Source organism: Rana temporaria, chromosome 3 (assembly GCF_905171775.1).
Source record: "Rana temporaria chromosome 3, aRanTem1.1, whole genome shotgun sequence".
Lineage (NCBI taxonomy): Eukaryota > Metazoa > Chordata > Amphibia > Anura > Ranidae > Rana > Rana temporaria.
The window spans coordinates 377844758-377869673 of NC_053491.1; the positions used below are offsets into that span (position 1 = coordinate 377844758).

The window sequence follows — 24916 nt, forward strand, 5'->3', positions numbered from 1 at the left end:
CAGGAAGTGGCCAGTAACATAAAGGATTACTAAGGTTCGCCTGCCCCTGACCGTGACTCGAGCTGGGCATCGCCGCTTAGTGAAGGATTGGCTCGGACGGCTCGGCTGCTCTAGTCCTGCAAAGGGAACTGCGTTCCTGCTGTGAAAAAAGTGCAGGAACTCCGTTCCCACACGTTCCCGCAGGACTTGAGCCCTGATTATACATCGTAGTTTTAAAGTGTATATATAGCCAGATAATGTTTTTTTTTTGTTTTAGATAGAATGTGGAAAAATTAGAACTCCTGCCAGGTTACTATTGGAGTGTGTGCCCCCACTAGTAAGATCTACCTCTCTAATTGTCCTGTTCGCCACTGTTAGAGAGACAGAAAGTGAGGAAAAATACAAAATGATACAGTGGTCACCAGAACTGGAGGTGAGGAGAGTGTGGAAACCTGTTCCAGCAAAAAATTTCTGAGACTAATATTCCACCAACTATGTAAAAATGTCCTCTTGCTTCCTGTTATACCCACAAGGTTTAGGAGTGTGTCTATGGGAATGTTTGACCATTCTTCCAGAAGTGCATTTGTAAAGGCCAGGCACTGATGTGGAAGAGAAGACCTGGTTTACAATGAGCGCGTTTGGGGTGGAGGAACTTGGTGGCCTGCGCAGAGTCCTGACCTCAACCCGATAGAACACTTTTGGGATGAATTAGAATGGAGATTGCAAGCCAGGCCTTCTCGTCCACATCAGTGCCTGACCTCACAAATATTCTTCTGGAAGAATAATCAAACATTCCCATAGACCATGGGTCCTCAAACTATGGCCCTCCAGTTGTTCAGGAACTACAATCCCCATCATGCCCAGTCATGTCTGTGAATGTCAGAGTTTTGCAATGCCTCATGGGATGTGTAGTTCCGCAACAGCTGGAGGGCCGTAGTTTGAGGATCCCTGCCATAGACACACTCCTAAACCTTGTGGACAGCCTTCCCAGAAGAGTTGTAAATTGCATAAATGGGGCTAGAGCTTGGATTAAAATGTGTTTCTGTAGCTCTACTTGGGCTTTCTGATAATTATGGATCTGCTATTGTCAAATGTACTCACCTCCCAGGTCTGTCGGAGGTCAACATTGTCAAACAATGGTATGCTTTTGTCATCACTTGGGAAGAGGTTGTCTCCTGGCTAAACAGACAAAAATTAGTAATATGATAAACATGAACATAGTCACCTGTGGTTTAGCTCGGATGACCTAGGCTACTGTATTTGTAATAAAATATCCAGCAGATGTTTTTTGAATATTGCATTTCGACATATTTTGACCACATCGACGCACAGCAGCTAGGGTTGGACTATTTCTTCTTTTACACACATTATTAAAAAACTAAAGCTTCAATTTATCAACATGATATGTTAAAGGCCAAAACATTATACTCTGAAGGGACCATATCATTGGAGTGGACCTAGCAATTAATATATTTTTGTGTTTTTTGCTTTAAGTACCCAAATGCTAAAATGTTGTTTAATTGTACCACTCCTAGGTATTTATTACCTCTAATGCCCCGTACACACGGTCGAAATTTCGGACAAGAAAAGTCCGATGTGAGCTTTTGGTCAGAAATTCCGACCTTGTTTAGGCTCCATCTGACTTTTCCTGTCGGAATTTCCGCCAACAAAAATTTGAGAGCTGATTCTTAAATTTTCTGACGGAAAAAATTCCAATCTGAAATTCCGATCATCTGAAGCAATTCTGCCGCGCAAAATTCCGACGCATGCTCGGAAGCATTGAACTTAATTTTCTCGGCTCGTCGTAGTGTTGTACGTCACCGCGTTCTTGATGGTCGAGAACTTTTGCATGACCGTGTGTATGCAAGCCAAGCTTGAGCGGAATTCCGTAGGAAAAACCATCCAAGGTTTTTTCGACTGAAAACAAGCATGTAAGCAAGCATCTCCCTGTTCTGCCTAGTGACACTGACACTGATCGTCTGCTCCCTCTCTTCGGGAGCAGTGATCAGTGTCGTGTCACTGATAGCCCATCCCCTAGACTGTTAGAATCACTCCCTAGAACACACTTAACCCCTTCCCCTACTGGTTAACCCCTTCACTGGCATTCACATTTACACAGTATGTGAATGGTCCCAAAATAGTGCCAAAAGTGTCTGATGTGTCCGCCATAATGTCGCAGTCACGATAAAAAACGCTGATCGCTGCCATTACTAATAAAAAAAAATATTAATAAAAAAATGACATAAAACCATCCCCTACTTTGTAGACGTTATAACTTTTGCGCAAACCAATCAATAAACACTTATTGCGATTTTTTTTACCTTATGTAGAATACATATCGGCCTAAACTGAGGAAAAACATGTTTTTTATATATTTTTGGGGTATATTTATTATAGCAAAAAGTAAAAAATATAGCTTTTTTCAAAATTGTCGCTCTGTTTTTGTTTATAGCGCAAAAAATAAAAACCGCAGAGGTGATCAAATACAACCAAAATAAAGCTCTATTTGTGGGGAAAAAAAGGACGTCAATTTTGTTTGGAAGCCATGTCGCATGACCAGTTAAAGAGGCGTAGAGCCGAATCGCAAAAAGTGCTCTGGTCTTTGGGCAGCCAAATGGTCCGGGGCTGAAGTGGTTAAAGACTAATTGTTGCTTGCAAGTTAAAATCAATATTTTTTGCTAGAAAATCACTTAGAACCTCCAAACATTTTTTATATATATATATGTATATATATATATATATATATATATATATATATATATATATATATATATATATATATATATATATATGTTTAGTAGAGACCCTAGAGAATACATTGACTGTTGTTGTAATATTTTATGTTACACTATATTTGCGCAGCGATCTTTCAAAAAAATTTTTTTTAGGAAAAAATATACTACAATGGATTAAAAAAAAAAATACACAGTAAAGTTAGCCCAATTTGTTTGTATAATGTGAAAGATGATGTTACGCTGAGAATCGTGATCTTTATTCTAAGCAAAAAAATTGCGATTCTCATTTTATTCAGAATCGTGCAGCTCTAGTGTCAGGTATTTATTTATCCATGCATCCATAAAGTTACTGATAGGTTCACTTTAAGAATCTCCTTCTATGTAGAAATCCTGACTGTGCTAATCTCCGACATTTGTATTTGAGTCCAGATATTGGTAGAACAATGGAGTCATTTACGGACACAGATTTTACACATTAAACAATAATGCTTACCTTTAATGATATAGGGTGATGGATAATAAGTAAATCAATATAATCCATTTGAAGAGCAGCAAGAGACCTTTCTACAGCTGAGCGAACAAGGTGGGGCTGGTGGAATGTGACCCAGAGCTGTAAAAACAAAATGATGGCATTCCGAAAGGACTATACTGTAATGTGTATATTATTGATCACACTATAAGAGTAAAAATGTAATACCATTTTTTTAAATAAGAAAAAAAGCAATAAAAAAGCAGATTCTTAATTGTTCTGCAGAAATTACTGTTTGTTTCACAATTCCCTTTTTAAATGGCTAAATACTGTCTATTGACACAGCAATGTTCTGTGCTATGACCACATACAAAGTGACTGATCACCTGCATTCAGTTTGTATGTGGCACCACAGTGTGTGCAGGGAGAATTTACAACCACCTTCCAGAATTTACTGGCTGCTACTCTGCAGTTGTCTAAATGTAGCCTTACAATTGCATGCCTGTGCCCAAAGATCCGCACATGTTAGGGTGCCCACGTGTCCCGGATTGCCCGGGACTGTCCCGCAATTGACATGTCTGTCCTGGGTCCCGGGCACCTTCATTCTGGGACAATACATTGTCCCGGAATGAAATTGAGGACATAGCCACCCCCTACTAACTAATAACTACATTTCTGGAACTGGTTGCTAGGGCCAACGCTGCCTGGCATCTTGCAACCAGTGACAATTTTCTCTCAGGCAGTGAGACTCGTGCAGCACTGCTGTCCCCACCCACCTCGGCACCTCCTCCTTTTTGTCATTTTTTTGTAAGACTCAATCAATTATTCTCCTCTTTTTTATGGGGCCCAAAAAAAACCTAGATATAAATTGACAACTTTTATGTGCCCCTGTAATCAGGGCGGTCTAGCTTTTCCAGATCTCTATAAAAAAAATGTAGCTACACATCTGATGAAGGCCACATGGTGGTTATGTCCAGATCTATCCAATCCTTCCACTCGGTTGGAAGCGGCGGTGGTGGCCCTCTGGCCCCCTATCATTTGACCCCCTCAATGCTCACTACCATTTGAGCTTGGGGGGCTGGCCTTAGATGTGAGCATTATGCTAGAGCAGCAATTTCTCCAAATGCCCCCCTATGGTTGAATCCTACACTATTCCAGTTTTTTTTAATTACCTGAACCTATTGTATGGACCAAGTATAATGTTAAGTTTATTTCTCAGACAATAGCAATTATTCATTTGCTATTGTCATACAACTGGGTGGGCTCAGGGCGCAGTGCTCTGCACCCTGAGCCCACCCTTTTTTTAAAGCCAATTAGAGCCTTGGGCAGGGGCGTATCATGAAATGAGTGGGCCCATGTGCAAGATAAAAAGGGGGCCCTAGGCACAGAAGAAATAATGCGGTGTGAGTAGCGAGGCGTGGCTTAAATTGTGCTAAAAGTTGAGCTTGTCTAAATGGGTTGTGGTTAATAGAGTCTAAGATGACTTACATAGTGCAGAATACAGTCATGTTAAATCGGGAATGTACAGTGCAGAGTGTATGGTGGTGGGTAGTATGTGCAGGAGAGGAATGGGGTGTGTTTGGTGGTGGGTAATATGTGCAGGAGAGGAGTGGGGTGTGTTTGGTGGTGGGTAGTATGTGCAGGAGAGGAGTGGAGTATGTTTGGTGGTGGGTAGTATGTGCAGGAGAGGAGTGGAGAATGTTTGGTGGTGGGTAGTATGTGCAGGAAAGGAGTGGGGTGTTTTTGGTGGTGGGTAATATGTGCAGGAGAGGAGTGGAGAATGTTTGGTGGTGGGTAGTATGTGCAGGAGAGGAATGGGGTGTGTTTGGTGGTGGGTAATATGTGCAGGAGAGGAGTGGGGTGTGTTTGGTGGTGGGTAGTATGTGCAGGAGAGGAGTGGGGTGTTTTTGGTGGTGGGTAGTATGTGCAGGAGAGGAGTGGAGAATGTTTGGTGGTGGGTAGTATGTGCAGGAAAGGAGTGGGGTGTTTTTGGTGGTGGATAGTATGTGCAGGAGAGTAGTGGTGTGTGTTTGGTGGTGGGTAGTATGTGCAAGAGAGGTCCCCCTGTCAGTTTATTAGGCGAGCCTGAAGGGACGCTCCATACGTTCTATGGAGCGACGGATGTCAGCTGTGACATGTCCGTTGACATCCGATCCGTTCCGCTAAATTCAGACGGATGGAAACCCTGGATGGGGCCCTGGACGATGTCATCTCTGATGAAACGCGTAGGGGAAGTGGCACACCAAACTTAAGGCTTCCATCAAACCTTTAATCTGTAAGTGCATTACTTTACTTTAAAATACATTTTAAAAGGTTTTATGTGGAGCTTCTGTTGTTTTTTACATATATCCATCCATCTATATGAGCGAGTGACACCCCAGGATTAGGAGAACGATTCCATTAGGAGAAAGGCCCAGGCTGGGTATGAGCTAAAGGTGCTGTTTGATCATCAGGGATCATCAAGTTTCAAGGCTAGAATCACTGGTGGACTCACAATTTTTCTATAATTTAGAGTGATTCTACTATTTTATATTATTGCTACACTGTAGTTGATGTCATACAGGAGAATTGCTGCTCATACTTGCTGGCTTGTTTTTTATTTATTATTTTTTTTTACCTTTTATAGTGCAGTTTGTTCAACCCTTTTATAAATGCTGTGTATATACCGGTACATATATAAATATATATATATATATATATATATATATATATATATATATTTACCTATTTTTATTTTTTAATCAGCCTTGTTGGTGGTCTTTGGTGAGATGTTAGGGGTCTAAACAGATGCCTGACATCTCCCCTTTGATACAGAGAAAGGGGCACAGAGACACAGATTCCCCAGTCCTTTGCTCAGTATTGAAGATGAATGGACAGTAAACTGAGGCTCCTGTTCATTCATAAACTGAAGCAGGGTAACACACTGGTTACTCTGCTCAGTTATTACAGGACATAAAGACCGTTTGGTAATGATCGCTCTCTGTGTCCAATTCAGAAAAGGAAGGAGCCAGTAATAACATATTTACTGGTTCCTTCCTCCGCTCTCCATCCTGACAGATTCCCTGCAGCCCACAGGAGAGGAGAGGAGGGAAGCTGGCTGTGGGAGACAAGAGGGGGACCGGGGGCGGAGAAGAAGGAGGACATGGCAGGCCAGAGGATAACGGAGGGCAGAGGAGGACACAGCGGGCCAGAAGAAAACGGGGGACGGAGGAGAACGGGGGAGCGGAGAAGGAAGACAAAGTGGGCTGGGAGAGAACACAGGGAGCAGAGGAAGAGAACAAGAGGAGGAGGACACAAAGAACATCCCGGGATGATCGGTGTGGCAGGAGGGATAGCAGTAAGCATTGATAGCCATGGGAGGGAGAGGAGGAGAAGCAGCATGCAGGGAGATCGGTGCTTACAGCTGTCCCTCCTGCCACACCGATCATTCCGGCTGTGAATCAAAGGAAAATCCTCCATGTGTGCAGGGTGGGTCACAGTGGACCCTCCTCGCCTTGGAGGCCGGTGTGCAGGGAACACCCTGCACCCATGGAGGATACGCCACTGGCCTTGTGCTCTAATCATGTGCTTAAAAAATATGGAGATTAGAGGCTGGGTCCTGGATGCATGAATTTCAATGTTTTTTTTTTCTTTTCAAAATAGAAAATGGAGGGTAGGGCCAGTGCTGTAACCCAACAGAGGTTATATTGCTTGGAAAGTGCTGTCAGTATAGCCCTATGAACATGCTTACAGGAGAGAAAAGCATCAGGCTGAATTCAGCTGCCCACAGTTAAAATGGTTGCAGCCAGAGTGGAAGGAGATTTCTGCAGCATATTTGGCAAGTACAGAATCACATTATATATAAAATATGCAAAGATTTTTATATTACAAATACAAACTGCATTAAAGCGGTAGTAAACCCGCTGCCGTTTTTTTTTTAACACCTGAAAAGCAAACGTCATAATGAGCTAGTATGAACCACATACTAGCTCATTATGAAATACTTACCTTGAAACGAGGTGTGAGGATCTTACCTGGTCCACGCCGAGGGAGATGTCATCTTGCCTCGGCGTGTCTTCCAGGTATCGCCGCTTCATCGCTGTGATTGGCTGGAGCGGCGATGTCGTCACTCCCACACTTCTCCCCGGCAAGGTCCGGCGGCTGCCGGGCGTTTAGCCGAGGATCTCTGATGTGCATGCGCTGCTGCAGTCAGCGGCGCATTGCGAGCGGAATATCTCCTAAACCTTATAGGTTTAGGAGATATTCTTTATATCTACAGGTAAGCCTTATTATAGGCCTACCTGTAGGTTAAAGTGGTAGTACAGAGTTTACTACCACTTTAAGCTTTTATCACATAACAGTAGTAAAGAACAATAAGGTGGCCAACCTTACTGTGCTGCCTGACTGGTGTGTCTGCATAACAACACTGGATATACAGAGTTACAAATCTTTTGAAAATGAAACCAGATCATAATTTGCATTTGGCTGATTGCCTTTAATCTGCAAATAAGGATACCTTTGTTGTATAGAAGACATCTTCTCTTTTTAAATTGCCCTCTGAAAATGTTTCTTGAAAGGCCTGGCCAATGTATTTCTCAGTCATATAGATGTAGGCGCAGTCAACATGTCGGTAACCAATATCAAGGGAAGTTTTCACAGCTTCTTTCACCTTATCTGTGAGAGACTAATGCGAGATGAGAACAATTACTAATATATACATATAATTATAATGATTACTATTACTATATTTAAAGCTATTTTACAGTTTTTGGTTAGGTGTGGGATGGTTAGATTAGGTTTTTATTGTTGTCTGTGTTCCCTCTAGGTCGATTCACCATCTCTATTTGCACTGGAGTCACTAACACAGAAAGTGATAAAAATCAAATATGTTATAGATGACACCGGAATAGGAATAGAAGGAAAAAATCCTATGGCGATACTATCTCATGTAGCAGTTTCCTAAGAGAGTATTTCCTGTCTCCAGGACAGCAAGTGAAAGCATATTTCCCCCATTGGAACATGAGCTATATGCTATGGTTTTCGACACAGAACTACTTGCAGAGTGCATATTCAACTACAGCAACCTTTTAGAAATTAAGTTTTAAATGGGTTGTAAAGGATCATATTTTTTTTTTAAATAACAAACATGTTATACTTACCTCCACTGTGCAGCTCATTTTGCACAGAGTGGCCCCGATCCTGGTCTTCTGGGGTCCCTCGGTGACTGTCTCTGCTCTTCCCCTCTTCAGCTAACCCCCTTCATTGAAAGCTCTTTCCCAAGGGGGTTAGCTTGCGGGGCAATCCCGTGATACCCGCCGACTGTATCACTTGGCCCCGCCCCCTGGTGCGCCGCGTTATTAGTTTGATTGGCAGCAGCGGGAGCCAATGGCTGCGCTTCTATTAATCCAATGAATAAGCCGAAAAGCCCGGTCAAGAAAACTGCTCTTTCGCGACACGGGACTTTCGATGGCTCAGGTAAGTAAACAGGGGGCTGGGGGGCCGGAAAACATCAGTTGTTTTTTCACCTTAATGCATAGAATGCAATGCATTAAGGTGAAAAATATGAACCTTTACAACCCCTTTAACTGACCTGTCTACAGGAAACTGAAATCTGATTGGACAAGGCTGCCACACACCTTTATTGCCCCTAGACATACATTGCTGAATTAGTCCTATATTATCTATTGTATTGATCCATAGCATAGAACATACCTTGTCCAAAATGTCAGATGTCTCCAGAACAGAGACGGTCATCCTGTTTTCTCCAATCAAGTCCTCGCGCATCTAGGGAAGAACAGTTTTTTCATTTGCTGCATGGAATTTGCATAACGACATTGTTCAGAAGCCAACTTAAATGACCAAATTCTCAGCAGCCTGTACCCTCTATACCAGTGATATATTTTGTAGCGTGGGTTGTGTACACGGGGGGGGGGGGGGGGGGTTGGGAACTGGATGAGTGGTAGTGCTGGTGGGGGGGGGGATGGGATGAGTGGTATTGCTGGAGGGAAGTTGGGATGAGTGGCAGTGCTGTTGGTGGCAGTGCTGGGGGGGAGTTCAGCAGTGGCGTCTCCAGCTTTCATATTTAGGGGGGGCACATGGGGGGACAGGGACAAAAGTAGGGGGGCCAACTATAAAATGCAATATATATATATATATATATATATATATATATATATATTATATATATCCTGGGGCCCTTTACTACGATCCCACTATGGGCCCTTTCACATGTTCTGCAGTGAGCTCCCTTCCTACTATACTGGGGCCCCCCAGGGTGGCAGAAAACAAGAGATATATGTCACCAGCACACCAAGAAAATATAAGGGTCCAAAGCAGTGGGAGAACTATCAGGGTTGCAAAGGTTGTCTTGCCACCGGGCCCTGGTGTTCTGCCACAGTGGGGATCCCCAGTTGTCCTGTCCCTGCTATTTACAGCGCTGGTCTGGCGTCTGTCTCCTTGGCAGCGGCGGCAGTCTATTAGGACCTAGTGCTGGTGACATTATGGGTGCATGCAGGGGAAGGCTGGCACTATTAGTTATAGAGAGCCGAGCCCCCAGCTGGTCACCTAGCAGCAGTAATGCTGTATAACCTTCTCTGTTGACATGCTGATCGGCATGTGATCCAGGTGATGCTCCCAGTCAGATCTAATAAACACAGTATTTATTAGCATCAAGAGTACAACCACATAATGATAATCAACCATATGATCAGCAGCCATGTGGGCTCTATGCCTGTAAAGTGTGGGCTTTGATCAATAAAATCTCTGATATTTATGACTAGGATTTGACTAAGAGCATCACCTGGATTGCATCCCGATCAGCTTGTCAGAGAAGGGTCCACTGCTGCTAAGCAACCAGCAGGGAGCTCAACTGTCTACAACCAATAGAGATGAGCTCGGGTGTGTTTGAAATCCCACATGCCCGATCACGCCAGGAAGCCGACACTCCACAGTGCTAATCAATGTATGGGCTGCCTAAGAGCTAAGACCAGCCATAGACAGTTTAAATCTCAGCTGGTTCAGCAGAAACTGGCTGAGATTTGAACCATTAATGAGCCGGTTCTCTTATAATTATCACTAGTGGTTGCTGTATAGCCACTGGTGATAATCACTGTTTGTCGGGAGAATACAATTGCTGGGCAGGAGGGATATTCCCGTCAGCAGTGTCTGTGTTGATGGGGGAATCATGCAAGTTTCTTTCCTGCAATCTGTGGATGCAGGAAAGAAATTTGCACCATATATTACCTGCCTAACTGAAAGTGAAAGTAAATTGTGAATGTTTTGAAAGAACAGGAGAGGGGGAGGGAGACAGATGGGGGGGGGGAGAGAAGGGATGGAGATAATGTAGTTCAGTGATTACAGTGTACTGCAGTCTGCACTGCACACACTTAAACACGGGCCAGGCTAGAATATCTGGTTGTGTGAGCGCTCGCATTATGCAGTGTCGGCGAGCACAGGGAGGGGGAGGAATCCCTCGCAGAGCTGACTGGGGACGCTCTCCCTCTCGGGGAGCAAAATACAAAAATTGCAAAAAAAAAAAATTATTTTTTTTTTTTTGGGGGGGCACATGGTGGGGCCCCCCCCTAGGGACGCCTCTGGAGTTCAGATCAGCAAAACTTAGGTGCTCTTGATCAAGGTCATCTGCTGATCTGAGAACTGTAGTGGGGACTTTTAATGGCAACTATAATCACAGGTAGTGTTACTCACTTTGTCTTTGACTTTGTGGCGTCTCGTAGCAGTGACACCTATGCCAAAATCAGGAGATAGGGTCTGCTCCAGCCCTTCCTACTTCACATTCCTAGGCTGCAAAGAGGCTGAGTGGGTGGCCGCGGGTTCCAGGAACAGCCCTGCTGGGCGGCCGCAAAAAGGCTGGGAAAGCATACCGCTTTGTACTATAGAGGGAAAAAATACTTATAGAGCAGTGGTTCTCAACCTGGGGTCGGGACCTCCTCGGTGGTCGTACCGGGCTTCAGGAACAGACCAGGATTCGGCGACCCCTGGCAAATCATAATTTGACCCCCAGGTTGAGATCAACTGCTCTATATGTTGACAAATACTATCCCAAGCTTAAAATGTATGTAAACCCTAAACATGTACTTCTATTATGTGTGTTTTTTTTTTTTTGGTCTGTTAAGCATACCACATAAAGTGTTTTGTTGTGCTGTATATGCTTGACAAGTGCAAATTATACATGTTAACCGTGCCATGAAACCTAATAGCTTAATTTCCCTGAAATTACATTTAAAAGAGCGCACTCTGTGAAAGATAGGGTTACTAGGAACCACTTTGAGGTAGCCAAATATGATAACAACCCTGAACCAAATGGCACTTGGAAATGTGGAGGATGTAATTTTTGTGATTAGATTTACAGTTAGAGAACCAATTCCTGCACTCACCTCATGGAAAATTGCAGGCCATTAAATATCACGTAGATTGTCAAACAATAGGAATTGTCTACATAATGTTCTGCGAATGTGGAAGATTTTATGTGGGCAAAACTAAATGTCAATTTTTGGCGTAAAATAAAAGACCACATATACAGTTGTGCTCATAAGTTTACATACCCTGGCAGAATTTATCATTTATTTTTATTTTTCAGAGAATATGAACGATAACACAAAACTTTTCTTTCACTCATGGTTAGTGTTTGGCTGAAGCCATTTATTATCAATCAACTGTGTTTACGCTTTTTAAATCATAATGGGAACAGAAACTACCCAAATGACCCTGATCAAAAGTTTACATACCCCAGTTCTTAATAGCGTGTATTTCTTCCTTTAACATCAATGACAGCTTGAAGTCTTTTGTGGTATTTGGGGATGAGACTCTTTATCTTCTCAGATGGTAAAGCTGCCCATTCCTCTTGACAAAAAGCCTCCCGTTCCTGTAAACTCTTGGGCTCTCTTACATGAACTGCATGTTTGAGATCTCCCCAGGGTGGCTCAATGATATTGAGGTCAGGAGACTGAGATGGCCACTCCAGAACCTTCACTTTATTCTGCTGTAGCCAATGACAGGTCAACTTGGCCTTGTGTTTGGGATCATTGTCATGTTGGAATGTCCAAGTACGTCCCATACACAGCTTCCTGGCTGATGAATGCAAATGTTTCTCGAGTATTTTTTGATAACATACTGCATTCATCTTGCCAACCATTTTTACCACATTCTTTGTGCCTTTGTAGTTCACACATCCCCAAAACATCAGCGACCCACCTCCGTACCTTTCATCATAGGCCTTGTTAACTCCTCTCCAAATGTAGGGTTTGTGGTTGTGGCCAAAAAGCTCAATTTTGGTTTTATCATTTCAAATGACTTTGTGCCAGAAGGTTTGAGGCTTGTCTCTGTGCTGTTTGGCGTATTGTAAGCGGGAAACTTTGAGGCATTTGCGTAGTAATGGTTTTCTCCTGGTGACTCGACCATGCAGCCCATCTTTCTTCAAGTGCCTCCTTATTGTGAATTTTGAAACCGCCATAATTCATGTATTTTTTAGAGAGTCCTGTATTTCACCTGAAGTTATTTGTGTGTTTTTCTTTGCATCCCTAACAATTTTCCTGGCAGTTGTGGCTGAAATTTGAGTTGTTCTACCTGACCGTGGTTTGGTTTCAACAGAACCCCTTATTTTCCACTTCTTGATTAGAGTTTGAACACTGCTAATTGGCATTCTCAATTCCTTGGATATCTTGTTATATCCCTTTCCTGTTTTATACAGTTCAACTACCTTTTCCCGCAGATCCTTTAACAATCCTTTTGCTTTCCCTGTGACTCAGAATCCAGAAACCTCAGTGCAGCACTGGATAAAAGATGCAAATGTCTGTCAGGAGTCCAGAAACTCATTGACCTTTTATACACACACACTAATTTCAAGCAAACAGATCACATTTGAAGATGGTTACATTTAATAGCTCTTTGTGTCAAACCCCTTTGTGTCAACTTGTGTGCATGTTATCAGGCCAAAGTCATCAGGGTATGTAAACTTTTGATCATGGTCATTTGGGTAGTTTCTGTTACCATTATGATTTAAAAAGAGTAAACAAAGTTGATTGATAATAAATGGCTTAAAGTGGTTGTAAACCCACTTTTTTGACTTTTGCCTACAGGTAAGCCTATAATAAGGCTTACCTGTAGGTATAAAGAATATCTCCTAAACCTGTACGGTTTAGGAAATATTCCCCTCGCAATGCGCCGCTGATTGCAGGGGCGCATGCGCAGGGGGGATCCTTGGCTGAAGGGCCGGCCCTGCCGACCCATGCCGGAAAGGAAATCTCCCGCGCGCAGTGATGTCATCGCCGCTCCAGCCAATCACAGCGCAGGAGCGGCGATACCCGGAAGACACGCTCGGCTCGGCGTGGACCAGGTAAGTTCCCTACCTCGTTCCGAGGTAAGTATTTCATAATGAGCTAATATGCGGTGCATACTAGCTCATTATGGCTTTTGCCTTGCAGGTATAAAAAAAAATGTATATGCGGGTTTACAACCGCTTTAAGCCAAACACTAACCATGGGTGAAAGAAATGTTTTTGTGTTATCATTCATATTCTCTGAAAAATGGGCATGAAATCATAAATTCTGCCAGGGTATGAAAACTTATGAGCACAACTGTACTATGCTAAAAGTTATCTGCTATCTACACCTATAGGTAGGCACATTGGTCTGTATAACAAAACAATACTGAAGTAGTCAGGTTGGCAGCATTGGAGAGAATCATGAAGAACCCTGGAGGGGGGGAGTTTGATAAAGTTATTCTACAACAAAAAGCACGTTGGATTTTCAGTTTAAAGGCAACTGAACCCCAGGTCATAATGAAGCCCTCAGTTATAAACCCTTTTTATAATCCTCTGTATTGATTTGAACGATATTATTTGCTTGTGCTCCCCCTGGCTCTCCATGGTTCCCTCTATATGCAATCACATCAAGCCTGATGCCCCGTACACACGATCACTTTTTGTGATTAAAAAAAAAAAATTCATTTTTTATCATGAAAAAAATTAAATTTTTCCAACTTCATCATTAAAAGTGATGTTGCCTACACACCATCGTTTTTGAAAAATGATGAACAAAGCGACGGCACTCTAAAGGGAAAGTTCTATTCGCCTTGAGGCTGCTTTTAGCTGATTCCGTGTTAGTAAAAGACGATTTGTGCTTTTTTGTCTGTTACAGCGTGATGAATGTGCTTACTCCATTATGAATGGTAGTTTTACCTCCCGTCTCATAACTTGCTTCTGGGCATGTGCAGGTTTAAAACGTCGTTTTTGCCCACACACGATAATTTTTTACGACACAAAAAATGACATTTAAAAAAAATGACATAAAAAATTGAAGCATGTTCGAATTTTTTTTTGGTCGTTTTTCAGAAGACAAAGAATGATGTTTAGCCCACATACGATCATTTTAAATGACGTTTTAAAAAATGACATTTTTTTTCATCACAAAAAGTGATCGTGTGTACAGGGCATAACACTGAATTTATGTCTCCCATTTTAGGGGACATAAACATACTGGGTAGCCACCCATGTATGTGCCCAGATAGACATTGTCCTCAAATATGTAGGGATTCTTTATAGTTTACTATGTGTAAATAACAGTTAATCTAAATATTATACAGTATGGGCCATATTCTGAGAGAAGTTACGATGGAGTATCTCAGGATACTCCATCGTATCTCTCTTTTTTGGCCCGTGTATCTATGCGACTGATTCTTAGAATCATTTTCGCATAGATACACTTAAGATCCGCCATGTGTAAGTCACTTACACTGTCGGATCTTAAATGTAATTACGCCGCCCGCCGCTAGATGGCATTTACGTGAAGGTCTCATTTGTTTATGCAAATAAGCCTGCTACGCCGATTCCCCAACGATTTCGCGTCGCGTACCCGGCGCTAACCTCGTTTGCGTAAGCGGAAACTTACTCCTGCTATATGAGGAGTAAGTTTCCGCATGTCCCACGTAGGCCATGTTACGGATAGCGTCGGGTCCGCGTCGTGTTTTTCCGTCGGCTACGTCGTTTCCCTAAGTCGTTCTTGAATACGACTTTACGTCAATGACGCACACGTCGGCGTCATTGACGTTTTCTGCCGAGAACTGGAGCATGCGCACTGGGCTTTTTTAAGCCCGACGCATGCTCAGTTACTTAGAATCGGGGGCGCGCTTAATTTGAATAGAAGCCGCCCCCTTGAAGATACGCGTGGCTACGCCGGGCCATTTACACTCCGCCGCCCCAAACTACGGAGCAAGTGTTTGGGGAATACAGCACTTGCTCCTGTAGTTTGGGGCGGCGGAGTGTAAATGCCTTACGCGCCGCCCGCGGACATTTACAGAGAATATGGGCCTATGTTAATTTGTGCAATAGGCTGGCAGCCTTTAATGGTTCCTGATTCATTCTGCGGGGCGAACATATGCTTTCCACACACTCCCGTACCACACAGGTACAGGTACTCTCATACCACATACCCCCACTGCATGTGTAGCACTACCCCTGAGGGAGCTGCTGGTTTAAATTTGGGCCTGCACGTTACCTCACCATTCGTTGTCTAGGACAGTGGTCTCCAAACTGCGGCACTGGGGCCGGATGTGGCCCTTTGCTTGCCTTCATCCGGCCCTCGAGGCATTATTCCTGCCACTGTTACCAACAATGGGGCACTGTTCCTTCCACCGACTCCAACATGAGGGACTGTTCCTTCCACTGACACCAATGATGGGGCACTATTCCTTCCACTGACACCAACAGTAGGGCACCATTTGTCACAATGATACCAACTATTTCTCCCCCTAATAAAAAAGATTGGGCATTCTTTACTCCCACTGGGCACAGTCCGGCCCCCCTAAAGTCTGAAGGACAGTAAACTGGTCCTTTCTTTAGAAAGTTTGGAGACCCCTGGTCTAGGGGATGAGAGTCTATAGAAACCTCAATGTCCACACAAGTTGTAAATCCTTTTTGTTAAGCTTTATTTCACACTAACTTGCACAGATAGAGGGATGGAGGGTCAGGGGAAGTTTCAGGCAATGTATGCAGATCACTGGGGAGCTTTTAAGCTTCAAAAGATACTCACCACTTTCCTCTGAGTGGGTATTGCTCACCCGGATAGGCCCCTCTCACCGGTCTAGCAGCCGGGATGATGCACAGACAAAAATAAAGAATAATAGTCTCTGCCACAGACTTTATTACGATAAAGATGAAGTGTTCAATAATCCTCTGCCACAGGATTTAGTATTCGGATACCCCGCCTTACAGTTTAGAGCCTTTAAGCCGACCCGGCACACTGTAAGGTAACATAGGCTACAGTGCATCCTCCAATAAAGTCATCAGGCCTTGCCCGAGATACCAGCCATCCGCTTGGTCCTCTCTGGGACAGGTCCTACCCTGGTTCCCTCCATTGAGTGGCTTCCTCCTTTAGGACAGACAGCGCAAGACCACCTCCAAAGTGTAGGCCCCAGTCAGGACAACTGGGCCTACGTGGCAGGTATGCAGCCTCGGGCCAACGTGGCTGAAAATCAACCATCACATACCTCGAGCCCTGAGGGCCACGAGGCAAAAAAAAATGGCGTCTGGCACTTAAGTACCTTTCCCCAGCATGCCCAGCGGAGAGACCACTCCCACTGGGCTGTTCCTGGGGAAAAGCACCCAATACTCTCTGGCCTGCTTGTATTCCAACATTGGCCTGGGGTGGTAACGCCACCTACAGGCAACAATGGGAAGTCCTTCAAACACAGCCATAGTCGGAACAGAGGCTGTTTTAGCCTTAATCATCCCAAAATCTGAGCTAACTACCAGCTCAGACATACACTAAATTTAAACATGGCGCCTGGTCATCAGGAGCAGGGCGCTACACATGCCTTTTGGCTGTGTGGATATCGGCCGTGACCGAGATGCGCATTCGCTCGCCAGGTTTGCCGATCTGGAGGGCTCTAGAACCATCTATTGGGCATGGCACATCTTGCGCCTGCACCCTTAATGTAATGTACGCTGTGCCAGCACGTCCTTAAATGCTGTTGCGCCGCTCTGTGATGTCATCAGCCAAAAGCCGATGCTTGGCACGGCTGAGGTTGATTAGGCGCGGTAGGGGCATATAACTGGACGCCTGGATGAAGGATACACGTGGCGGCCTATCCATATGAGAGTGGTTTATCTCCAAGGTAGGTGGAAGGAAAGATGAGCGATGCAGCTGGCAGTATATTCTATACTCCTTATGATTGATGTCTGTTCACAGAAGCTTATACCATCAGATTGGGTTTCTGATTCATCTCATCAAACTATCCCTCTATCCCAGTCCTCAAAGCATGAGACTATTTTGATATTTTCGACTTGAAATATTTTATTTTCTTGTGGTAGAAGCAGATGCTGATACACAATGGTGTGTCTCCACATTTATATCTATTTTTGATTCATAGCCGGTGTCCTGTCGAGAACTGCACCCTATAGAAAAATGCCCGGCCAGAACTGCGCATACGCCATGCATGCACCGAACGCAGCCTCAGCGCAGCTGAGGTTATGATCAGCTGTTGTCTCGCATTGCCGAGGCACGTTCATGTAGGAGACGTGCAGATATTTACATGAAGGGGGTGGATTTTTAAATGATGGGCAGTGGTGGGGGCGGAATTTTTATCGATGGCCAAACAAATCTACAAAATAAATCTTTATCTGCTATTCATTATGTACGCTTGCGGGTGGCAGGTTTAGTCAATTGAAGGGTGGCTTTTTTAGTAGATAAAGATTTATTTTCCAGCTTTGTTTGGCCATCGATATAAATTCTGCCCCCATCACTGCCCATCATTTAAAAATCCGCCCCCTTCATGTAAATACACAAAACAACAGCTGATCGCCAACTCGGCTCCGTGCGGAGCATGTGCAGTTTCACCCAGGCACTATTTGATAGCCAGGCACTTCTCGACAGAACACCAGCTCCCCTAGGGGGACTCTCTAGTCCTACACTGAGCATCCTCATTGGAGGCATATACATCAGGATATACATGTACATCATTATAAGCTACGTAAATTCTATATACAATATTATATGGTATACGGTTTCCATACATGTATTACTGTATAGCACACCAGGGCATTCATACAGTACCTGCTTGTAAATTTTCTCCATCAATGTATCACTAATGATACCAGCCCATTTTATTTAACTATTTTTTCCTTGGATATTCATTTCGGATAGCTGATGCTTATTTCTAATCTACTGGAGTAAATACGCACTAGTGGATCATTTTATTCAATTTTTTTGTTATTCTGAGTAAGTTTTTGTTTTCTTCAAATACCTATTAGTACATTGATAGTTTACAACCAAATATATGTACTAATTTAAATACACTCTATACTTAGAATTTTCTCTAGCCTCTGGGTGCCTGCCTTGGGGCTGGCCGATTTGAACCCCTGCGTTAGTCCGCCCCCCAGACTGTTATATCAAAGACTAGGAAGGTATCGCTAAATGTAAGACATGTATATCTTGTTATATGATCTTAAAGATGTAATTATATGAAATGATCTGTACATATTCCTAACAAATATTTGTTTGTTTTAAAATAATCTTGTTTGTACCCTTACTACTTAACAAATGTGTTGACCTCCCTTAGACAAGAGTATTTATATCCATGTATTTATACATTGTGAAATTATTGTCACTCTTGTCTAGATGCTAGTTAAGGGTACATGAATACTTTTGTAGGGGACCTATTTTGCCCCACTGTTCATTCGGCTTTAGTTCTAAAGCCTGGATTTTATTCATTTTTTTTTAATTTTGTCTAATAAATTGATACTTTTATATTATCTATGTGTCTCATGTTGTGCCCATAAAAGTCCACCCATTCTCAAAGGGGTTCCCATGTGAGATTCTTCTTTCTTACATTATTATCAGCTATCTCTCAGGACTACCTCTCTCGTATGCTGTAGAAATGAGGAGAGTGTGGGGTAATCTATAGTCCTGTTCTACATGGACAACACTGCTCCTCCATGCAGTACAGAGTGATGCCTTATACACACGACTGGTTTTCCCGTCGGGAAAACTGCCATGAGAGCTTTTGGCCGGGAAAAAGGCTGTGTGTATGCTCCATCGCAGTTTTCCAGGCGAGAAAACTGCAGGGAAAAAAAAGAGAACCAGCTTTCTTTTTTCCAGTCGGGATTCCCCGTTGGGAAAACTGGTCGTGTATATGCTTTTTCCCGAGGGGAAAAAACACACATGCTCAGAATCAAGTATGAGGCGGGAGCGCTCTTTCTGGTAAAACTAGCATTCGTAATGGAGATACCACATTCGTCACGCTTCAAATTATTGCATCGTTTAATGCAGCGCATTAAAAGCGCGAATCGTCTCTCACCAAACTTTTACTAACATGAGGATAAGAAAAAGCAGCTCAAAGGGTGGCCCTGTTGGACGGGCGGTATTTGGCCTGAACGTGTGTATACAAGGCAGGCTTGAGAGGAATCCCGTTGGGAAAACGTTGTTCTTTTTTCCTGTCGAGAAAAACGATCGCGTGTACGAGGCATGAAGGTTATCGCCATAGGGCAGAAAGTGTGTTACTGGCGGATTTACCAGGTGAAAATAAAGGAAAAAAGGCATGAAAAAATTAAAACAAATGCAGACTGGAAACCTGCAATATATACAATTTTTGCTTTTGAGTTTAGATGTACTTTACAGTGCGACGCATATTGACAGATAAAAAAAGCTAGTATTACCGCATATAGGTGTGAATGAGCCCTGAGGCCCCGTATACACGACCGAGTTTCTCGGCAGAATTCAGCCAGAAACTCGATCGGAGCTGTATTCTGCCGAGAAACCCGGCCGTGTGTACACTTTAGGCCGAGGAAACCGACGAGGATCTCGTCGGGCCAAATAGAGAACATGTTCTCTATTTCCTCGTTAGTCAACGGGGAAACTTGGCTCGCCGAGATCCTCGGCGGCTTCACAATGAACTCGACGAGCAAAACGATGTGTTTTGCCCGTCGAGTTCCTCGGACGTGTGTACGGGGCCTCAATGACTAAATTGTTTATGTGATATAGCATTGCTCATTTTACCTTGATACTAACTAACATTGTAAAAAAGAAAAGTTGAGTGTTACTCACTATATCAGGGAGGAATGTCCCCAGTGCAATCACTGGAATGCTGTGCCCATCATTGAGAAGCAGGCGGGAGTCTTGGTGGAATTTTGTTCCTTGGTCCTGTGTGCCATCATCCTTCTTGACTGACGAGGACATCCTTACTGTATGTGATTCTGAGCAGACCCTGCATAAGACAGATTTACCTTTCATAAGCGTGTCTCCAGGTTTCTTTTTGAGGTGTGGCTGCATCTAAATTAACAATGTGATAGTTAATAACCAGTTTAACAGGTTATGTGTTTAAAACCTAAAATCCCTATTTTAATTCATATTCTCTTCTTTAACCACTTACCCCCCGGACCATATTGCTGCCCAAAGACCAGAGTACTTTTTGCGATTCGGGACTGCGTCGCTTTAACAGACAATTGCGCGGTCGTGCGACGTGGCTCCCAAACAAAATTGGCGTCCTTTTTTTCCCACAAATAGAGCTTTCTTTTGGTGGTATTTGATCACCTCTGCGGTTTTTAGTTTTTGCGCTATAAACAAAAATAGAGCGACAATTTTGAAAAAATGAATATTTTTTACATTTTGCTATACTAAATATCCCCCAAAAATATATAAAAAAAGTTTTTTTTCCTCAGTTTATGCCGATACGTTTTCTTCTACATATTTTTCGTAAAAAAAAATCGCAATAAGCGTTTATTGATTGGTTTGCGCAAAAGTTATAGCGTTTACAAAATAGGGGGTATTTTTATGTCATTTTTATTATATATTTTTTACTAGTAATGGCGGCGATCAGCGATTTTTTTTTTCGGTACTGCGACATTATGGCGGACACATTTTTGGGACCATTGGCATTTTTATAGCGATCAGTGCTATAAAAATGCATTGGATTACTATAAAAATGCCACTGGCAGCGAAGGGGTTAACACTAGGGGGCGGGGAAGGGGTTAAGTATGCCTGGGTGTGTTCTTACTGTGGGGGGGGGGGGTGGCCTCACTAGGGGAAACACTGATCCTCGGTTCATACATTGTATGAACCGAAGATCAGCATTTCCCCTGCTGACAGGACCGGGAGCTGTGTGTTTACACACACAGCTCCCGGTCCCCGCTCTGTACCGAGCGATCGCGTGTGCCCGGCGGCGATCGCGCCCGCCGGGCACACGCACGGGAGTCGGGGGCGAGCGGGGGGCGCGCGCCCCTAGTGGCGGCTGGGAGAGAGGACGTTATACTACGTGCTCTCGCCCAGCCGAGCCAACTTGCCGACGTAGAACGGCGGTGGGCGGTCGGCTAGTGGTTAACCTCTTGACCAATTTTCAGCTTCTGGTGCTCTCACAATTTGAATGACAATTACTCAGTCAAACAACATTGTGCCCATCTGAAATTTTTGTCCTTTTTTCCCCACAAATAGAGCTTTCTTTTGGTGGTATTTGATCGCCTCTGGGTTTTTTATTTTTTGCGCTAAAAAAGAAAAAACAATTCTGTAAAAAAAAAAAAAAAAAAATCTTGTTTCTGTCATATTAGCGGGTATTGCGGAGTATTGGCAGTATTGCAGAGTATGGGGGGTTATTGCAGCATATGGGGGGGTTATTGCAGCGTATGGGGGGGTTATTGCAGAGTATGGGGGGGTTATTGCAGCGTATGGGGGGGCTATTGCAGAGTATGGGGGGGCTATTGCAGAGTATGGGGGGGCTATTGCAGAGTATGGGGGGGCTATTGCAGAGTATGGGGGGTATGGGGGTATTGCAGAGTATGGGGGGTTATTTCAGAGTATTGATGGTAATGCAGAGTATTGCGCAGGGAAGGATGGCTGGATCTGTGACTGCATTTGTCACAGATCCAGTCACAGCAGCTGCTGCTGCTTCCGCTCTCCCCCCTCTCCTCTCACAGAGGAGAGGGAGGAACCGGCGTCATTACATGACGCTGGTTTGTTTACAAGTGATCGCTCCGTCATTTGACGGAGCGTTCACGTGGTAAACCGCCGCTATCAGCGGCGATTTACCGCGATCTGTGATGCGCCGGGTCTTCTACCCAGGGGTGCGCGCGAGTGAAGGATTCTGGGAGGACGTCCCAGGGACGGTTAGTCCTCCCAGAATAACTCCACCGCGCTGTAGACGTCTTTTGTCTATGGCGCGGTGGGGAAGAGGTTAAACATCTGATAAAAGGCAAACAGCACATGTTTTGTTGTATTATTTTCCCTGTGTAATTTATATACAGTGATCTTGCATCTACAGTGGGGATCGAAAGTTTGGGCACCCCAGGTAAAAATTTGTATTAATGTGCATAACGAAGCCAAGGAAAGATGGAAAAATCTCCAAAAGGCATCAAATTACAGATTAGACATTCTTATATGTCAAAAAAAGTTAGATTTTATTTCCATCATTTACACTTTCAAAATTACAGAAAACAAAAAAATGGTGTCTGCAAAAGTTTGGGCACCCTGCAGAATTTATCGCATGCACTGCCCCCTTTGCCTAGAAAACTGAAACGGAAAATAGTTGACGCTCACAAAGCTGGAGAAGGCAATAAGAAGATAGCAAAGCGTTTTCAGATGTCAATATTCTCTGTTCGGAATGTAATTAAGAAATGGCAGTCATCAGGAACAGTGGAAGTTAAAGCAAGATCTGGAAGACCAAGAAAAATATCAGACAGAACTGCTCGCAGGATTGTAAGAAAAGCAATTCAAAACACACTGAATGAAATATTATGATCAGCGCTTACATAAAACAAAATAAAAATAAAACCAAATCATATAAAGTAATCACATATAACAGTGCAAACCTGTCATGGAATAAATACTGTGCTTAAAAGATTGGCTGCAGCAGCTGGTCACCCTAGGGTGATAAACCAATTAGCTGTCAAGCCAAATACAACAGGCAGTGATCTCTAGCCAAAGGAAACACAGTGAATAAATAATTGGGGAAAGAAGGAAATAATCAGTATAAATAAATGGCTACAAAAGTCACTGTGCTAGTGTGGTAACACTCATAAGTGAAGATGGGAGATGAGTCTTCTACATCTGGTGTATGCATCCAACAGCAATCTCACAATGCCCTTACCTTCAATAGGTGGTAAAATAGCATGAAGGGCAGATGCTGTCTTCTCCTGTGGATTTGTCGTCACCAGTCCCCTGTTCCTCCAGAGCTCCACTATATCCTAAACAGACGGATGGTCCTCGAGTGCGGTGTCCTCCGGTCCGTCCGTATGTGTGACAAAAGTAGAGCCCGGTGTGGAGGGAGATGTATAAAGAATGGTGAAGCACGTCCAGGTAGAGGGTAAAACTATTTATTTTCGATGGTACCGTTACAGTGCGGTTTTAAATTCGCCGCCCAGCACAGAGCTCGGCTTCAGACTAGCCTGCTACAGTCTGCTGGCCTCCGGTTGGTTGCCTGTGTCACGTGGTTCCTTATCCTACGTCGTTGCGTCACCGTCACATCAGGCCCTGATGAAGTCACGAGACGGTGACGCAACGACGACGATTATTTCCTTCTTTCCCCAATTATTTATTCACTGTGTTTCCTTTGGCTAGAGATCACTGCCTGTTGTATTTGGCTTGACAGCTAATTGGTTTATCACCCTAGGGTGACCAGCTGCTGCAGCCAATCTTTTAAGCACAGTATTTATTCCATGACAGGTTTGCACTGTTATATGTGATTACTTTATATGATTTGGTTTTATTTTTATTTTGTTTTATGTAAGCGCTGATCATAATATTTCATTCACTTTATTTCACGGATTGGTGCACCTTTAGATTCAGCAGCCGCATATATATTATATACACTAGTTCTTTTTCACGTTCCAACACTCGCAGTAGCGCAATAGTCTTTATCACCGTTTTTATAAATTCAAAACACACGTTTGACTGCACGATCCCTCCAGAAAGATCTGGCAGACACTGAAGTTGTGGTGCACTATTCCACTATAAAGAGATACTTGTACAAATATGGTCTTCATGGAAGAGTCATCAGAAGAAAACCTCTTCTACATCCTCACCACAAAAATCAGCAAATGAACATATAGACAAGCCTGATGTATTTTGGAAACAAGTTCTGTGGACCGATGAGGTTAAAATAGAACTTTCTGGCCGGAATGAGCAAAGGTATGTTTGGAGAAGAAAGGGTACAGAATTTAATGAAAAGAACCTCTGTCCAACTGTTAAGCATGGGGGTGGATAAATCATGCTTTGGGGTTGTATTGCAGCCAGTGGCACAGGTAACATTTCACAAGTAAAAGGAAAAATGGATTCAATAAAATTTCAGCAAATTTTGGATGGTAACTTTATGCCATCTGTGAAAAGCTGAAGTTAAAGAGAGGATGGCTTCTACAAATGGATAATGATCCTAAACACACCTCAAAATCCACGGGGGATTACATCTAGAGGCGTAAACTGAAGGTTTTGCCATGGCCTTCACAATCTCCTGACCTCAACATAATTGAAAATCTATGGATAGACCTTAAAAGAGCAGTGCGTGACAGACAGCTCAGAAATCTGGAAGACTTTTGTAAGGAAGAATGGGCAAAGATATGTCAAACAAGAATTGAAAGACTTTTGGCTGGCTACAAAAAGTGTTTATAAGCTGTGATACTTGCCAAAGGGGGCAGTACAAGATATTAACTCTGAAGGGTGCCCAAACTTTTGCAGACGCCAGTTTTTTGTTTTCTGTAATTTTGAAAGTGTAAATGATGGAAATAAAATCTAACTTTTTTGACATATTATAACAATGTCTA

At 43.4% G+C, this 24916-nt stretch overlaps 1 protein-coding gene across 1 annotated transcript in view; it reads right to left on the minus strand.

Moving 5' to 3' along the window:
* The window catches only part of LOC120932840 (aldo-keto reductase family 1 member C23-like protein), a 36862-nt gene extending 16417 nt beyond the window's left edge, over window positions 1–20445 (minus strand). Inside the window, exons 1-5 of the mRNA XM_040345618.1 lie at window positions 20217–20445; window positions 8875–8946; window positions 7679–7846; window positions 3208–3324; window positions 1081–1158 (exon numbers count right to left, since the gene is read on the minus strand). Of these exons, the coding sequence (XP_040201552.1) occupies window positions 1081–1158; window positions 3208–3324; window positions 7679–7846; window positions 8875–8946; window positions 20217–20441 (660 nt within the window). The 5' untranslated portion in view covers window positions 20442–20445. The remainder of the gene's footprint in view (window positions 1–1080; window positions 1159–3207; window positions 3325–7678; window positions 7847–8874; window positions 8947–20216) is intronic.
* Between the last annotated feature and the right edge of the window lie 4471 nt (window positions 20446–24916).